Source organism: Ixodes scapularis, unplaced genomic scaffold (assembly GCF_016920785.2).
Source record: "Ixodes scapularis isolate PalLabHiFi unplaced genomic scaffold, ASM1692078v2 PGA_scaffold4__175_contigs__length_147842914, whole genome shotgun sequence".
Taxonomy (NCBI): Eukaryota; Metazoa; Arthropoda; class Arachnida; order Ixodida; family Ixodidae; genus Ixodes; species Ixodes scapularis.
This window is the reverse complement of record NW_024609879.1, coordinates 73,272,175-73,286,991: the sequence shown is the minus strand read 5'-3', so window position 1 is coordinate 73,286,991 and position 14,817 is coordinate 73,272,175. Positions and strand designations below refer to the sequence as shown.

At 43.6% G+C, this 14,817-nt stretch overlaps 1 protein-coding gene across 1 annotated transcript in view; it reads left to right on the top strand.

Moving 5' to 3' along the window:
- Positions 1-14,817, top strand: part of LOC115310919 — a 38,922-nt gene that overhangs the window by 9,939 nt on the left and 14,166 nt on the right. The window contains exons 3-6 of the mRNA XM_040218007.1: positions 1,513-1,587; positions 1,644-1,789; positions 11,070-11,103; positions 13,042-13,166. Of these exons, the coding sequence (XP_040073941.1) occupies positions 1,513-1,587; positions 1,644-1,789; positions 11,070-11,103; positions 13,042-13,166 (380 nt within the window). The remainder of the gene's footprint in view (positions 1-1,512; positions 1,588-1,643; positions 1,790-11,069; positions 11,104-13,041; positions 13,167-14,817) is intronic.

The window sequence follows — 14,817 nt, the reverse complement described above, 5'->3', positions numbered from 1 at the left end:
CTGCGCAACGTAAAGGGCTGCAGCTAATGCTGATAGCTTTTGTGCAACTTAAGGAAACTAAATATTTCATGCGACAAATTTCGCAAAAAAATAGTTTAATTAAATTGGCTTGCGTTATACGGAAAGAGTATTGCTTTCTAGAACCCTTCACTGCCGAGTTTTGCGATTCTCCAAAATTCCCTGTAAAGAGGAAATAAACGATGTAGTTTCAATTCAATCGCCACAGTTCGGCGACGTCACCGGACACGTCACGGTGCAGTTCCCTTCCGATGCAGTTTGTTGGTGATGGAGATTAGGCTCCTCCCGCCGGCGGCGTCACGATGCAGTTTCTCTACCGCTTTCTCCAGCATAGACAGTCTGGATGAGCATCGTACCGGCGTGCGGTCGTGTAACATTACTGCGTGGCGCACGTAAAAGACTCCAGGCTAGCGGTTTGTACTCCGCTGGCTAAATTTCTCATCTACAGCTAAGACACAAGTTGCCCGTTGAGGCAGACCAAGGACTAAGCTGTAGAAACATAATACACCCCAATGTTTTTACAGTGAAGTTGTTAAGGGCTAGGTTCCCCCGGATCATGCCCGTGTATGTCGACACAAAGCTACCTGGACAGCCACCGCCATCTATAAGCAACGGGGGCAAGCACACAACCAGTATGGTTTCCGCCGTCGCTCGTAGATTGCGACAACCTTTCAAGCTATAATACAAGAATGGATAGTTGGGCGCGTTGGTGGGAATTCATCGTAGGAAACAGCGCGAAAAACAGACGACGACGAAGAAGAAGCACACAGTGTGTCGAGTACAGCTCCGCTAGAATGTAGTAGAAGGTAGCTCCGCATTAAGCGTGTAAAAAAGTGTCACGCTGATAAATAAATATGTAACTCGTGTATAAATGAAAAGCTCCAATGTTGATACAATATTAGTTAGACTAGTAGTCGTCGGTACAAGACTGTGCAACACCGCTCTTTCACCTCAATTAATAATGTCTTGGCGATATTCCAAGTCCACCAATACTTTTTCATTTACTTCTAAACTTGAAAATCTAAAAAAAAAGTGAGTCTATGCGTGCAGGGCTACCACATATAGAATATAAAATTATAATTGTTTACCCAGCCGTCTTTAATTAACCAAGGTAACTTATAAGGAGATCGAGGATAAACTTTCTTTAATTTCATTGAATATATTTTCCAGTAATATCAAGGTTCATTCTATGGTTCTTGGAAAATCAATTACATTATTATTCGGAGCCACATTTGTGGGCAGCTTTATGCGTAGTAAAATGACGAAATGCATTATTGCACCACGGCAGCACCAACCATCGCAGGACCTCAGATTTAATTACGGGTTTGCGTCTTCAAGATGGCCGGATAGATTAAAAAACAGTAAAAACAAAGATAATTTCATAACCTTGAGCCGGCGACTTTTTTTTTTTTAATGTTTTGCTTGTTTTGAAAATACATTTAAGACTAAAATACTTTGCTGCGTCTAATCACCTCTCGTCCCTTTTTCTTCCAGATGAACGATATATTTGAGTCTCAGAAAAATTTACTACGAGTAACGCTCACTTTTCTAAAGGCCAGCGTGTGGAATGTAAGTGTCCTCTGCGTGTGCATATCTTCTTAATTTATAGTATCTAATTTCTGCAGCCCGGCAAGCAAGCTTACACATCTGGAGGAAGGCTGAATGCTGAAGTGCTAAAAAAACTACTGAAAAAACAGGCGACCAGAGTAGAGACGAAGTGGCATAAAACGCACCCCCATCAACCCATCAGTGCCGTTATCTTTGTTACCACGTGAGTTTCCCGATTTCTTAAAATCTTTTCTTTTAAGGCCAGTTGATGAGCTGATAGTATGTATCATCTCAACGAAAATAGCCTATTGAAAATCTCTCTATAAGGTCCACCTGAATTTCTGAAATGGTTTTACGTACCCATAAAAAATGTTTGACGTATTTGAGATGTCTGTCAAAGTTTTCTAAGGGGCCTGACGTACCTTTTAGGAATTCCTAAAGTGTGAAAGAGACGCGCCATAGCTTTTTTAGACGCATGTGGGGTCTGTCGCAAAATTTTCCGTGAAACCACACCTTCCACAAAATCGTTCTTACTGGTCTGTAGTAGAGATCACGTGACCCCAAAAGATGTATGCGTCTGGGAATCCGCTTGGCCATTTTTGGATCGTGCGGCCGCTGGGGTTCGGGAAATGAGGGGACGTTTACCCATCTCTATCCTGTCGTGGCGTTCGCGGCTCCCTTGTTCTGTCTGCGTGTCCTATGTGTGTTTTTCACGGACTAGACTAGGTACGGTCAAGGACGCGTCCCCACGCACCCTTTTTCCTCGCTCACGAGGAAAAGAGGGTGCTAAAGGAAAACGGCAGGTTTTTTTTTTTCTGTTTCTTTGAGAGAAAAAAACGGTTTCAGTCAGTCAAAATACAGCCTTCGTCAGAAGCTTGTCACCCTGTTTTCTCTCCGTCAACGAGCGCAAACTAAATGGACAAAAACGAACGGTCGCTCAGTATCGGCTTCCCGCCCCATGTGTGGGACTTATCTTCTAGAGCAGCTGGGTGTGCTGATCAAGAAGGTATCTCAGTGCCCTGTTTTTTCCTCTTCTTTTTCCGCCTGGCTTTCGAGGCATCCAGCGAGCGAAAAAGACGCAGGAGGCGAAACCGTGACTGTGTTCAGTAATTCTCCAAGGCGGTGGATGTTGGTTACGCGTTCAGGGTTTTGCCTAACGTGCTACAGACAGTGCGTATGTGTCTGTGTGGCGCACATGCCCGATTTTATTAGTTAAACTACTGCGCACCCCAAACATTTTCCCAGCGGCATTGCGAGAACCTTGAAAGATATTTTAGCGACGAAGAACTTGGTTTTCTCTATTTGGTATGATCGCTTTCGTCTACAGCTGCTTGTGCCCGGATTTGAGCCAACGTTGGTTCTTATCTTATTTTTGAGTTACAAAATGCACGTAAAACTCAATGTCTGAAATAAATCTCCAATAACGTTAACTGAATATCTTTCTATGGTTCAAAGTCATTTGCACGTATAAAGAAAGGTCTGACGGGCTAAAGGGTTTGAAGGTATGACTGTCTGAAGGGGTTTGTAAGACTGAGGAGTTTGATGGGGTAAGGGTGTTTGAAGAGCGGAGAAGATTCCATAACTCATCAAGGCTGAAATGTTATTTTCAAATGGGGAGGCAACTTAATTTTTCCCCTTCATTTTGCATAAAAATTACGAAGCAGTACACAGATCGAATCCCCGCTTTGAACGTAGACGTAGGTGTTAATAATAATTTGATAACGTTTCAGCTTTTTTAGAAAATCTAGAGCCTATGTTCTAATGTGTCGAAGATAATTTAGATATTCCGCAATAATCTGTCTCAACATATTGCACCATGAATTGTATAGAGGTGCGTCTAGGTGGTGGGAGCTTGGAGTGAAACTATTGTTAGGATGTTAAAGGGTGACTTATTGAAGAATGAAGAAAATATGAAATATATAGCACTGGTGGTATAGACTTCTACAAACGTTACGCCCTCTTATAATCGATCTGAAAATACTGCGAATTGACTTGTGCAAAAGACACCTTAAAATGGCAAGTCTATCAATCGAGGAAACTCTTGGAAGTGGGTACTATATCAGTAATAGACTTGTCAGCTTGTTGGTGTTTTTTGCGCACCCCACTTTGCAGTATTTTCAGATCGACCTTAAAAGGTGTCAATTTTTAAGGAGTTTCTAGCATTCAAAACAAGTTCATGCACCGGCGCTTGGGGTTTCGCCTGCAAATCGTCTTAGGGATAGCATAAGAGACCCTGTGAATTTTTCTACCCACACATACACTCCGCTTGCCGTTACATACAATACATTGCAGTTCATATACAGCGTCATATACACAACACATACAAATATGAACATGAACGCACACTACCCCCTTCACTGACTCCGTACACTGCGCTTCCACGTTTTATACTCGTCGTTTTCAAGGTACGGTTTTTCTCGATGAAAATCTAAGCATTAAAAATGTTGCCAGTATGTCAATTTTTTTCGCAGTATTGTAATTTTACGGCACAAACATTGTACAACAGCACAAAGGTTGAAGCTCGTAGCAAAAAGTAGTTCAAACATGTGTCCTCAATAACCGGCGGGCAAGTTCGGGATCGGTTAAGCACAAAAATCAAGAAGAAAAGGCTAGAACGATGGTACGCAGGTTTTGTGGGGTCTGCCAGATGCCGGCCGTCGACTAAAACTACTGTAAACCCTTTATTTTTGCGGTCCCAAATTTTTCGCGAATCAGTCACAGAGTACATAGTCGCGGCCACTAAATTTCGCGACTTCCAGACGCCCTTATTCAAACTCTTAATCCGGCGGTCCCATGGCGGCCCTCTTGAACAAGCCATTAGTACAACCACTAGATGGCGGCACTTATTCGTGTGGCCAAGCAAAACCGCGCGTGTGCATGAAGGCACTCTAGTGTGGCCAGAAAACAGAGTCGTGGCAGTGATGTTCCTCCTCTGCTCTTAATTTCCTCCTTTCTGCTGCTGGCCCATGCACGTTCAGCGCTCAGCGCGTGCTCCCGCTGACACAAATTCCAAAAAAAAATTGGGCGGTGTGTGTGTTCATAAGCCTAGAACTTGGTCTGCCTCACAGGGGCGACGAGTCTCCCGGCTGTAGATGAGAAATTTAGCCAGTGCCGTACAGCCGCTAGCCTGGGGTCCTTAACGTGCATCACGCAGTAGTGATACACGACTGCACGCCGGTACGATGCTCATCCAGATCGAAACGGGCAGGGGTGGGGCTCGAACCCAGGATCCCTGGGTTCTGCAGCGCGAGCTTTCGCTCCACGTGCTCCGAGCTGGTGTGCGCTAGACCACTCGGCCACCGATCCCCAACAAATTCCAGCAAACGTGCAAGTGGTGCTACTAGTGCCCAGTTCGCACAGAAGCGGAGCCCAGCTAGCTTTTCGCGTGCCGTTAAATTTTCCGAATTTTCAATTTGCGTAATTGGGGAAATTAAGGGCTCGCGAACATTAAAGGTGTTACAGAACCTGGTCAGAAAACAAATTTACCTAGCACCACAGCGGTCGTTCTTTTTTTTTTTCCTCTTCTTTTTTGATTATAGTGCTAATATTGAAAACTGTAAATGTACGTGCGTGCTTCCTTTCTGTCATATTTCAAGCATGTTCAGCCCTACCCCGAGAGCCCAATCGCTCTCGGGGAGGGCACAACAGGGCATGGCAGACTGCAGTTACATTTCTCATTCTACTATAGGAGCTACATTTCGGACCAGCGTTCTAACATGACAATCCGCAGGTCAATCGATTGCATCAAGATCGCTCAAGCGGTCTTATTAAACTCATTAAGGTGCACTGAATGTCAACCAGCGACCCTACACATAATCTTGTCTCGCTGTTACACCACTGGTTCTCAAAGCACATGGAGACATCGACGACTATTTCAGGCTTCGTTCACAACACTAAACATTGCAATGACGATGTTGGTTGACTCACCGGAAATACAAAACCACTTTCAACGGGTGATGGCGCTCAGAACATTTGATAGGGCGAGGCTCGTGAAAAAGATTGAAAAATAAAAAAATTCTCAATCGGTACGGCCTCGAGGGCATAACAGATATTAATGCCAATTTGATATAAATTAATTGGATCCTAGTATCAAGTGTAAATTTTACCAAAAAGCCAATTGGGAACAAAAAGAAAAAAAGAAACCGGGACCGAGCCAAAGAAACACCCTGGAAAAAACCAACGGGGGAGAGCCCATCAGAGCCCGACCCCCGTCCGACCCCGCTACTGGGGCACAGTGGGTTGGTGGGCCCGCAAGGTGACGATGCACGAAGTGCTCCCGCCACAGTGATAAGTTTATATCTCTCGGCTCCCCTGGAGGGCGCCACCCTCCAAGGAGAGAGGGGGCGGGACCAAGACCCCTTCCCATCCTACCCAGGAAGACTCGAGAGGACGCTAACATTTATAGACCGCCTTTTTTACCGCAAAAATAAACTAGGCATCGCCGAACGCTCATTCTCCACTCAAAGGTAGAGCTAGAGGTTACAACCATATGCCAACGTTTCAGCCCGATCCGATAACTTAATCAAAAGTTATACGCGATTTTCTGAAAATTTCAATGGGAAAATGGCGGCCGACGAAGTTTTCAAACACACGGGGCTCTATGGCACCAGAAACCGAAAACGGGCAAAAATGGGCTCCATTTTCCCATTGAAATTTTCAGAAAATCCCTTATAACTTTTAATTAAGTTATCGGATCGGGCTGAAACGTTGGCATATGGTTGTGACCTCTAGCTCTACCTTTGAGTGGAGAATGAGCGTTCGGCGATGCCTAGTTTATTTTCGCGGTAAAAAATACCGTGTAAATTTTCTTTTGTGACACCCTGTATTAATGGAATGAGTTGCCCCAGCATGCATTGAAAGAAAACTTCAACGTTCACGGTAAGGGTGGTCAGGCGCTAAGGGGACGTATGTTTTACATTGTAGTCATCATTGACAAGGTAATGCGATACGTGCCTGGCCATTGCGAATAACGAAATAAGGTGTATATCAGCAATCAGATAACTTACTGTGTCAATTCGTCGTTTTGGAGATCCCGACCACGATGTGGGAAATATAAACAAATATTTCAATATTTCACTCGAGTAAACAGCCGACCGTTCTCCGTGCTTGTAAAAGCGATTGATGCTGGTTGAGGATCTCGGTTAGCTCCTTTATGAATGAATTGTTTTGTCACTATTATACGACAAACCCATTTTTATAGTAGGCAATGAATGTTACTGTAAAAATATAAGAAACTAGGCTTGATATATTTACATGCAGCAAGAAGATACCACCGGAAATGTGTGTTCATGCCGAAAACGTTTTACGACATGCAACAACAACGTTCTATCGCTCAGCTTGCCTGACATGACAAGCTAAGCCTAAAACTTCCTTATCAGATCCCCCGCGGACCACCTTTTGAGAGCCATGGGCGACAGCACGGGCCAAATAAGCGCTTGAAGTTACCGCTGTTATGAAAAACAAGCAAACGTACAAACAAACCCTTTTCCCTCTAGGTACCGCGTGCTTTCATTGGCTACATCGCGCGTGGATGTGGGGCTGTTGCCATGGGAATATTGAAGTGTTGCCATAGAAACATTCTACAAACCAGAACACCTCGGTTAGTCGCTAAACAGTCACAGTTCGGCTTTGGCCCCTGACAACACAATAACGTATGACCCTGCCGAAACTCGATCTTTTGGGGCGATTAATTACGACAACTTTACCCTCGGCGAGTTTTGAAACATGAACAAAAAAGATGACTGTGTTCTTGTTCTACTAGGCTTCTAGGTTATGTCACTTGAGTGACGTTGGCTGGAGTGGGTCCAGCCAACGTCACTCAAGTGACATAGCACGACCACGGCTGGCACGGTAGCACTCTTTTCGGCTACGGCAACGGTTGCTCAAGTGCATAGCGAGGTGAAGATAAAAATTGATTGTGTTATCTTTCGCAAGATTAGAAACTTGGCTCCTACTTTTAGCTGTGATGGAAGTGATGGTGTTTTTGTCGCTGGTTGATTTGCAACAGCAAGAACGGCGTTGACGACGTTAGTCACAGCCGGTCGTTGCGCAAGCCACAAAGGAGGTAGGATACATTAATGGGAGTGTGGTGTGGAGGCTTTACTACATCTTTGTTGCAAGAGTGTAGTCGGCTTCGACGATCACCGTCGACGGCACGGTGCTAATCAACGAGTAACTATGTTAGCGGCCCATAAACTTCGCGTTGTCTTCAAGTATACAACCGTTGTACAGCCAGCAGCGAACAAGAACAGGATCAAAGGAGGGTGTGGCTCCTGTGGTCCGATGACTTTTGTCGTCTCCGAGACCGTCAACAACCGCTCCCACAAAAAAAAAAAAACAGAGGCATGGCGGTAACCTCACGGTGGTTGAAAGGTCACACTCTGTTGGTGGTACGTAATACGGGCGTCTCAAGACACGAAGATTATTGTGTGTATGGCTTATTTGCCCACATAACGTCATGTCTCAAATGGTATTGCAAGTACTTATTGTGGAGAAAACATTGCTAAGCGACTCATTCTTGTTTTAGCCAAGGTGGGAGAGACCCTTTAGCAAAGTGCGTCTTCTGCTGAAAGCAGAGGAACCTTGCACGATGGAACACACAAAAGACATGCACCTATGTTGGAACCCTTGAAATCCTACAGCGTTTACTTCATCGTGCGCTTGTATAGTACGCCGAACGATGTTGGCTGTTCCACCATTGCACAGTAGGAATTCGGAGTTTCTATGAATCGGCACGTGAATATTGACAAGTGTCCAATTTATCATCACGTGCGCAGTGTACCAGTTATTTTTTTAACTTGTGTACCATAACAAAAGCTACGAGCGCGAGATCAAATCCTTGAAAGCTACTGATACGGTGCTGTACCTCGTGCAGCGAGAGTGGCAGCAAGAATCGTGGAATATCTCTGGACTTGTTCGTTATAAAGCCACGTCACGTTCAACACGTCAGTTCGCCACGTCAGACGCAATTTTCCTTTTCTATGAGCCTCGTTACTGATTTTTATCCGTCTTACTTCATCAATATCCAAATTGACGGTGCTAAAGCAGCCAAGCGCTTTCACATCGCCCGGACAGCAGGACCACTTGTGACTCAAGTTCGCCAGTGCCGTCCCGGCTCTGCTCACCGTCGGTTGAACGATGGCCAGGCTTTTGTCGGTAGCTACGACACCTTGGTAGCCACCCGTGGCGAAGAACCTAAGCGCGATTAGAACTTGCTGCTGAACGGTCATCGTCACCTCCGTCTGTCGTTGGCGCTGTATTCCCTTTTCATCGCAAAGTTGATCACAGAGCCATGTCACTGTGCTCTTAAACAGCTGGTATTGACGCCGAAATGTCTCTTCAGGCATAGCGAAAGCATTGGCGTGTTTTCTAAATATCCGTTGTTGTGCGCCTTGGTCCAGCCAACGTTGTACAACGAGAAAGGCGGACCATCTTATTTGGTTCACCTATCAAATTTTAGCGCCGCAGATAATACAGTTCAATGCCGGTCATAAGTCATTTTGATGTCATCAGCCGAAGGCGAATCTGATTGCTTGCGACGGGCGGAGGTGTTTCAGTGTCTAGAATGTTTCCATTGAGAAAGCGTATGTTCTCCACGCGCGCTGTGGCCAGTAGGAGTGCGCAATTTGTTGGGGAGTGGGGGGGCGGGGGGGGGGGGGGGGGGGAGTTTTCGAGAAACACGAACGTGACCGTTTGTGACCAGGTATCTAGAGCATTATCAGGAATCACGGGAAACAGGTTTTTTCTCTCTGTAATTGTGAAAGTAGCCCCCGCCAAAGCCGAACGCTGTCGTTCGAGCTGCCCGACGCCGTATCTCTAGGTTAGAAAGTTGAATTTTCGAGTTGTAATGATCGCCAGTTGAGCCCGCTTTGCACTAAGCACCAAGGTGGCGGCGCCCGGGGGAAATTAGGGAATGAAGTGCCGATACTCTAAGTTTAGATTATTTAGTGGCTCTAAAATACCCAAAACAGATACTTTTTTTAAGATAAGTTCATTTGTTGATATTTTTACTCCAAACTTTCATCACCTAGCCGCACGTCTGTATAGTCTGTTTCACTTTGTGTTGTAACGCAGGAAACGCTACAAGCGCGAAGTTCTTGCTCTAGAGCACATCTCGGCGGCACAAGCTCTCATGCACCAAGGGCAACGGCCAACCCTATAAGCTCGTGCTTCTAGCCTTCGTTGCGGTACAGCATAAGGTGAAACAAAGTATAGTAAATGGCAGCACGATGCGTGGTCGAGAAACTGACTTTTTGCGGCCCGTCCAATATTTGTTCGTTGCATTAGTGTACACGTTGCATATAAAGCAATAAAGCAATTTCCGAAAATATTGAAATATAATTTTTAGTGAATGCGTGGGCTTCTCGGCGTACTATGCGTTTAATAAAATAAATTACCAACTCCCACGCCTAAAAAAATGAAATTTTTTAGGAATAAATTAAACGTTAAAGAAATAGTTTCTACTTATATCCCATTCTCCTCGTGAAGACTCAAGCTTTGGGACTTAGATGAAGAGACGGATTGATAAAATGTCTTTAGTAGCTGATTATAGGAGAAAAGGAACGGCATCCATGTTTTATCTCGAACTAAGCATCAACGCTTTTGCTCTTTACGAATATCAACTGCTGCGTTTGTCCCAAGCGACTTGGGGTCGCTCCGTCTTCGCAAGACTGCGGAGCTGGCTTATGTCAACAGTGATAGAAAGCATAAATGCTACACGAACAACGAAGTAGGAAATTTAACGAGGGCCTTCCTCTGTACAATTTAAAGTCGTGGAAAAGGCAAGTTGGTTTAAAAGAATATTAGAAAATTTTTAACAGATCTCACGCTTCTTTGTTTCTTTTTGTGTGTGTTTTTGTTTTTCTTTTCTTTTTGCGTTCACTGGAGAAGTGGTGTTTAATCGTTTCGTCGACATTTGAAGCAGCGGTGTTGGGTGGGCTTTGTTCATTATCTGCATGAACCGGAAGTTCACTGCGTCGTCAAAGACTGGAGCACCGACAGACCTTTCCAAAAATGGACTCCTGGCCGGTTCCGTTTTCGGTGTTCGTGCGTATGGCGAGTGATTGCGCATGTTGGGCTGAGGAGATCGCAGGCTGGGTAGAGGACTTGTAAACATTGGAATGGTGTACATATTTAATACAAAGCGAATTGTCTCAATAAAGCTTACTTGGCTGCGTTTGCGAAATATTATTTGTACCTTTTTTCTTCCTTCTTGCATTCTATAATATTTAAATACAACGAATAGCTAGAATAGAGGATACAAAACTCTTCGTTAGTGTAAATATTTTCAACCCTCTTTATCATCATTGGCCGTAAACGTTTCGTGACAATGTTTATTTTGTGGGTATATATATATATATATATATATATATATATATATATATATATATAATAAATAATTAATTTTGCCTCCTTTTGCACGTACGTGTAGACTTCAAAGTAACAGAAGCCAGATACAGAAAAAGTTCATATGAATTAAACTAATATTTGAATTTTTTTCGCAGGGAGGAAATTATGAACAAAACTACAAATCGTCCAATCGGTAAGCAAAAAAGTGTGAAACGGGTTTCGCTAGCGCCTGTGTTCAAAATGAATTTTATACATAAATCAAAGAAACCGACACACACACGGTTAGAGAAACTCACGCGCACTGCTAGGTGGTTTAAAAAAAGGGGGGGAGGGGGTACGACAACTAAGTTAACTTTATTCTATTGTTTGTTCCTTGGAGTATAGCACCAAGCACATGGCATAGAACAATTCCCCTCTTGATTTTTAATGGCGAAATTTGCGTTCGTCAAATCGTTACCGGTTTAACCACGTAAGGGCTTCGTTGCTTCACCCGCTCCTTCATCGGTTTGCAAACAACGTGTGAGTGTAATGATTTGAGAAAGGATGTAGGGAGTAGACTAAAAGCTAATTCGTATGCGAAAATAGATAATTGTGGCATGAGCAAAGGGTTGATGGTTTACGGGCGGAGGTAATTGTCCGAGAGGTAATTGTTCGATCATTGGCGCTTATGGTTTAAGACATATTTGGGGCACAGTCATGGGCAATGTAAACTGAAATGATCGGGCAATATACAAAAGATAACGGTGGCACCGCTCCGACACGATAAGTCGAACTAGCGACGATTTTATTTCGTTCAAAGTGCAAAATGATTTAGGGAATGGGACCACTTGGATTCCCGTGCCTCTCGGTAATTACATATGTACTTTGAGCTGCTTACACACTGCTACTATTCAAACGTTTAATGAACACTAAGATCATTGAATTATTTTTATCTTCCCATGTAATACATCATTCAGATGTCCTTGAGAGGAATTAAACTTAAACTTGAACTTGAGATTTAGCATGTGAACGAGAGCGCAGGAGTATATTACTTGATTCAGCCTGATCGTGCTTCAAAACTGTGCGTCACTGCTGCGCACGTGCTACTAGAGGGGTCGTTTTTAAAGCTGAGCAGCAACAAAGTGTTGGGAACGCCGTCCGTTTATAGTGTGATGACTTACAAAAAAAGATAGTTTTATTTTCTTAAGATAATTTGCAATTGCATGCCGTCAAACTTAAAAAAAAAAATTGCCAATGAGGGTTCAGTTTGTTTGAGGAATGCAACCGAATAGCAGACCATATAAGAATATGCAACAAAAAAGTGTGGTTAATATTGCTCGCATTAAAATATGGCTCGAACAGCCATCACTTGTAAATATCTTGTAAATATAGTATAAATATCTTGGAAATATTATCAAATTGGTGTGCGCTGACGCGGCACACCGAAGCCAATAAAGATTATTATAATTATTATTAACATTATTATTGTTATTATTATTCACACAGTCCCTAGATGCTTCACACAAGTGCGCCTCTCCTCAGATATGTTGGACGAAATGTATTTTCCCTGTAATTTTACGTCGCATACCTCTATGTCTTCAAATATATAGACAAAGATGCTACAAGGAACTAAACCGTTATAAAAATATTTATACTTAGACTAGTAGAGTCTTCAAGAGTAAAAAAAGAACATTTTCGACGACGCAGCTTTTGGAGGCTGTGCGGGACTCGTGTTAAAGGCCTCACGCCCTTTGCTTGGGTGAGAAAAAAAATGATCATTTATTCAATCGTCAGTTAAAATAGAATGCCTCTGAAAAACGAGTGCTCCAACGGATAAGCTGCCTGGGCGGCTTCATATTTCCTTTTGTGGGAAACTGTATATTCGATGCTCGAAAGGTTCCTTATAGTCACCGATTTTCAGGTACTTACGTGTTTCACAACAATGTCTTCGCACTTCAAATGTATCGCATCGCCTATTATGTTTGCTGCACCACTTTCACACAGTTTGCTACTTCTGAGTCTACAGAAATTAACAAATCATCTGACTGTTCACCTTTTGTGGTTAATTTAAAGTTCGTTTATGACACACCTCATATTTTGGATGCTTATTTCATCTCTCTCGGGCATATGAGTATCTGACTTGTAAACAAAATTGTTGCAGGCATCAGTGGAAGAATCGGAGGAATTTGTCTGGCGGAAGAGAAAGTAGCTGCAGCGACAGATGACGGCAACTACAGCGGAGTCAGGGAAGTTGCTCGTCAGCTATCGTTTCTGTAAGTTCATATATTACGCACAGGAGCTATAGCGTTCAAAGGAATATATATATATATATATATATATATATATATATATATATATACAAACCTAATAGAACAAATTGCTCAGTGCACACGTAGGCTTTGAAGTTGATATTATAACACCGAAAATGCCGTTAAATCTAGGGTGAAAGTTTCTTGCTACATTCAGTGTGCGAATAACCTGGTTTTTGTTACGTACAAACACGGTTTACAATATACTCTATGTTAAAAATTTGGTTCACCTGCTTTCCAGTTTTAGAGTTCATAAAAAATATCGTGAGCATAATGACCCGCAACCTTTTCATGCCTTTCTGTTGCCTTCAAACGGTGGACCATAGAGGCATACGTTCGTGATACCGAGGGTCCAGATTGCCGGTAATGCTTTGATATAAACACAAAAGAGCAAAATATAAGGTGAAAGGCCGGAACTTAGAAGTTATTACTTTTATTTTGCAAAAGAACACACACGTTGTGAGCTGCACAAAGAAAAACTAAAGCTGAACAACACTGAAAAAACACCCACGTGCCGGAAAATACGTATTATACACGTATTTTCCGGCTGTAGTCCGCATACCGTGCATACTTCGCAAAAACAAATCTTGGGGTCAAAAATAAGACATTTTTGCTTAGAGAGTCCGCACCCGGCGCATGGTTAGCACACCGTGCATAGTGCGCCCTTCGTACCTAGTCCGAAAGTAAAAATGATCATACACGGCACACGTTGATAAATGTCTGCTGTACTAGCTCACAAAGAAGCCTGTATTATTCATAAATCCACATTAATATACTCCGTTATCCTTAAAAGTCTTCACTTCCTGTCACAGTAAACGATTTAGAAAGAAAAAAGAAAAAAAAGTCTTTGTATACACGTTTGCAAGTACGGTCTCAGGGCGCTGCCATCTACCTCAGTGGGGTGCGCTTCGGCGCGGACGTAATCCAATTACGACGCCTTAGCAAGGACTCGTAATCAGGTTATGACTCGTCCGAGAGCACCCCAGCTGAGCAAGATGGCAGCGCCCTGAAGCCGGACTTGCAAACGTGTATAGTGAGGACGTGTAGATAGTCTGCATCTGGTAAACTTTAAGATTTTAAAATGTATAGGCACCCTGCAGATCTAACTCAGTGCCGATACTCACGCCTCTCGCGGCAGCGGCGCGCGTGATTATCGCGAAGTGGCCACGGCAGTCGCAGCTCGACTGCAGTGGTACACGGGTGGGTATTGCAACCTGGTTCGAATTAAGTTACGGGCTAAGGAAGCTGCCGCCCAGGGGCCTCGGCACTCGGGGGGCCTCAAACACCAAGTCGTGAAAAAAGAATAAAAAAGACTGTCCAAAAAATTTAAACATAAATATTTTCCATTATATTCAAAGGGCCCGTGAAACGAATTTTTGTCTGCGATAAGTGAATTTAGATTGGCATTTTACTAATAGCATATAATTAAGTGGGCCAAATGTCAAAAGCCTGATTTTCCGTACAAAAATCCGAAAACACAGCGGACTATTTTGTGCCTCCTTCCCTTCGTAAGCTCTCTGCCTTTTCACTGTGATACATCCACGGTACCCAAAGCGCGTCGCCGGGCCCAAACGCACGTCACACGACACCGGACCTCGCCTATTCTCTTTACCCC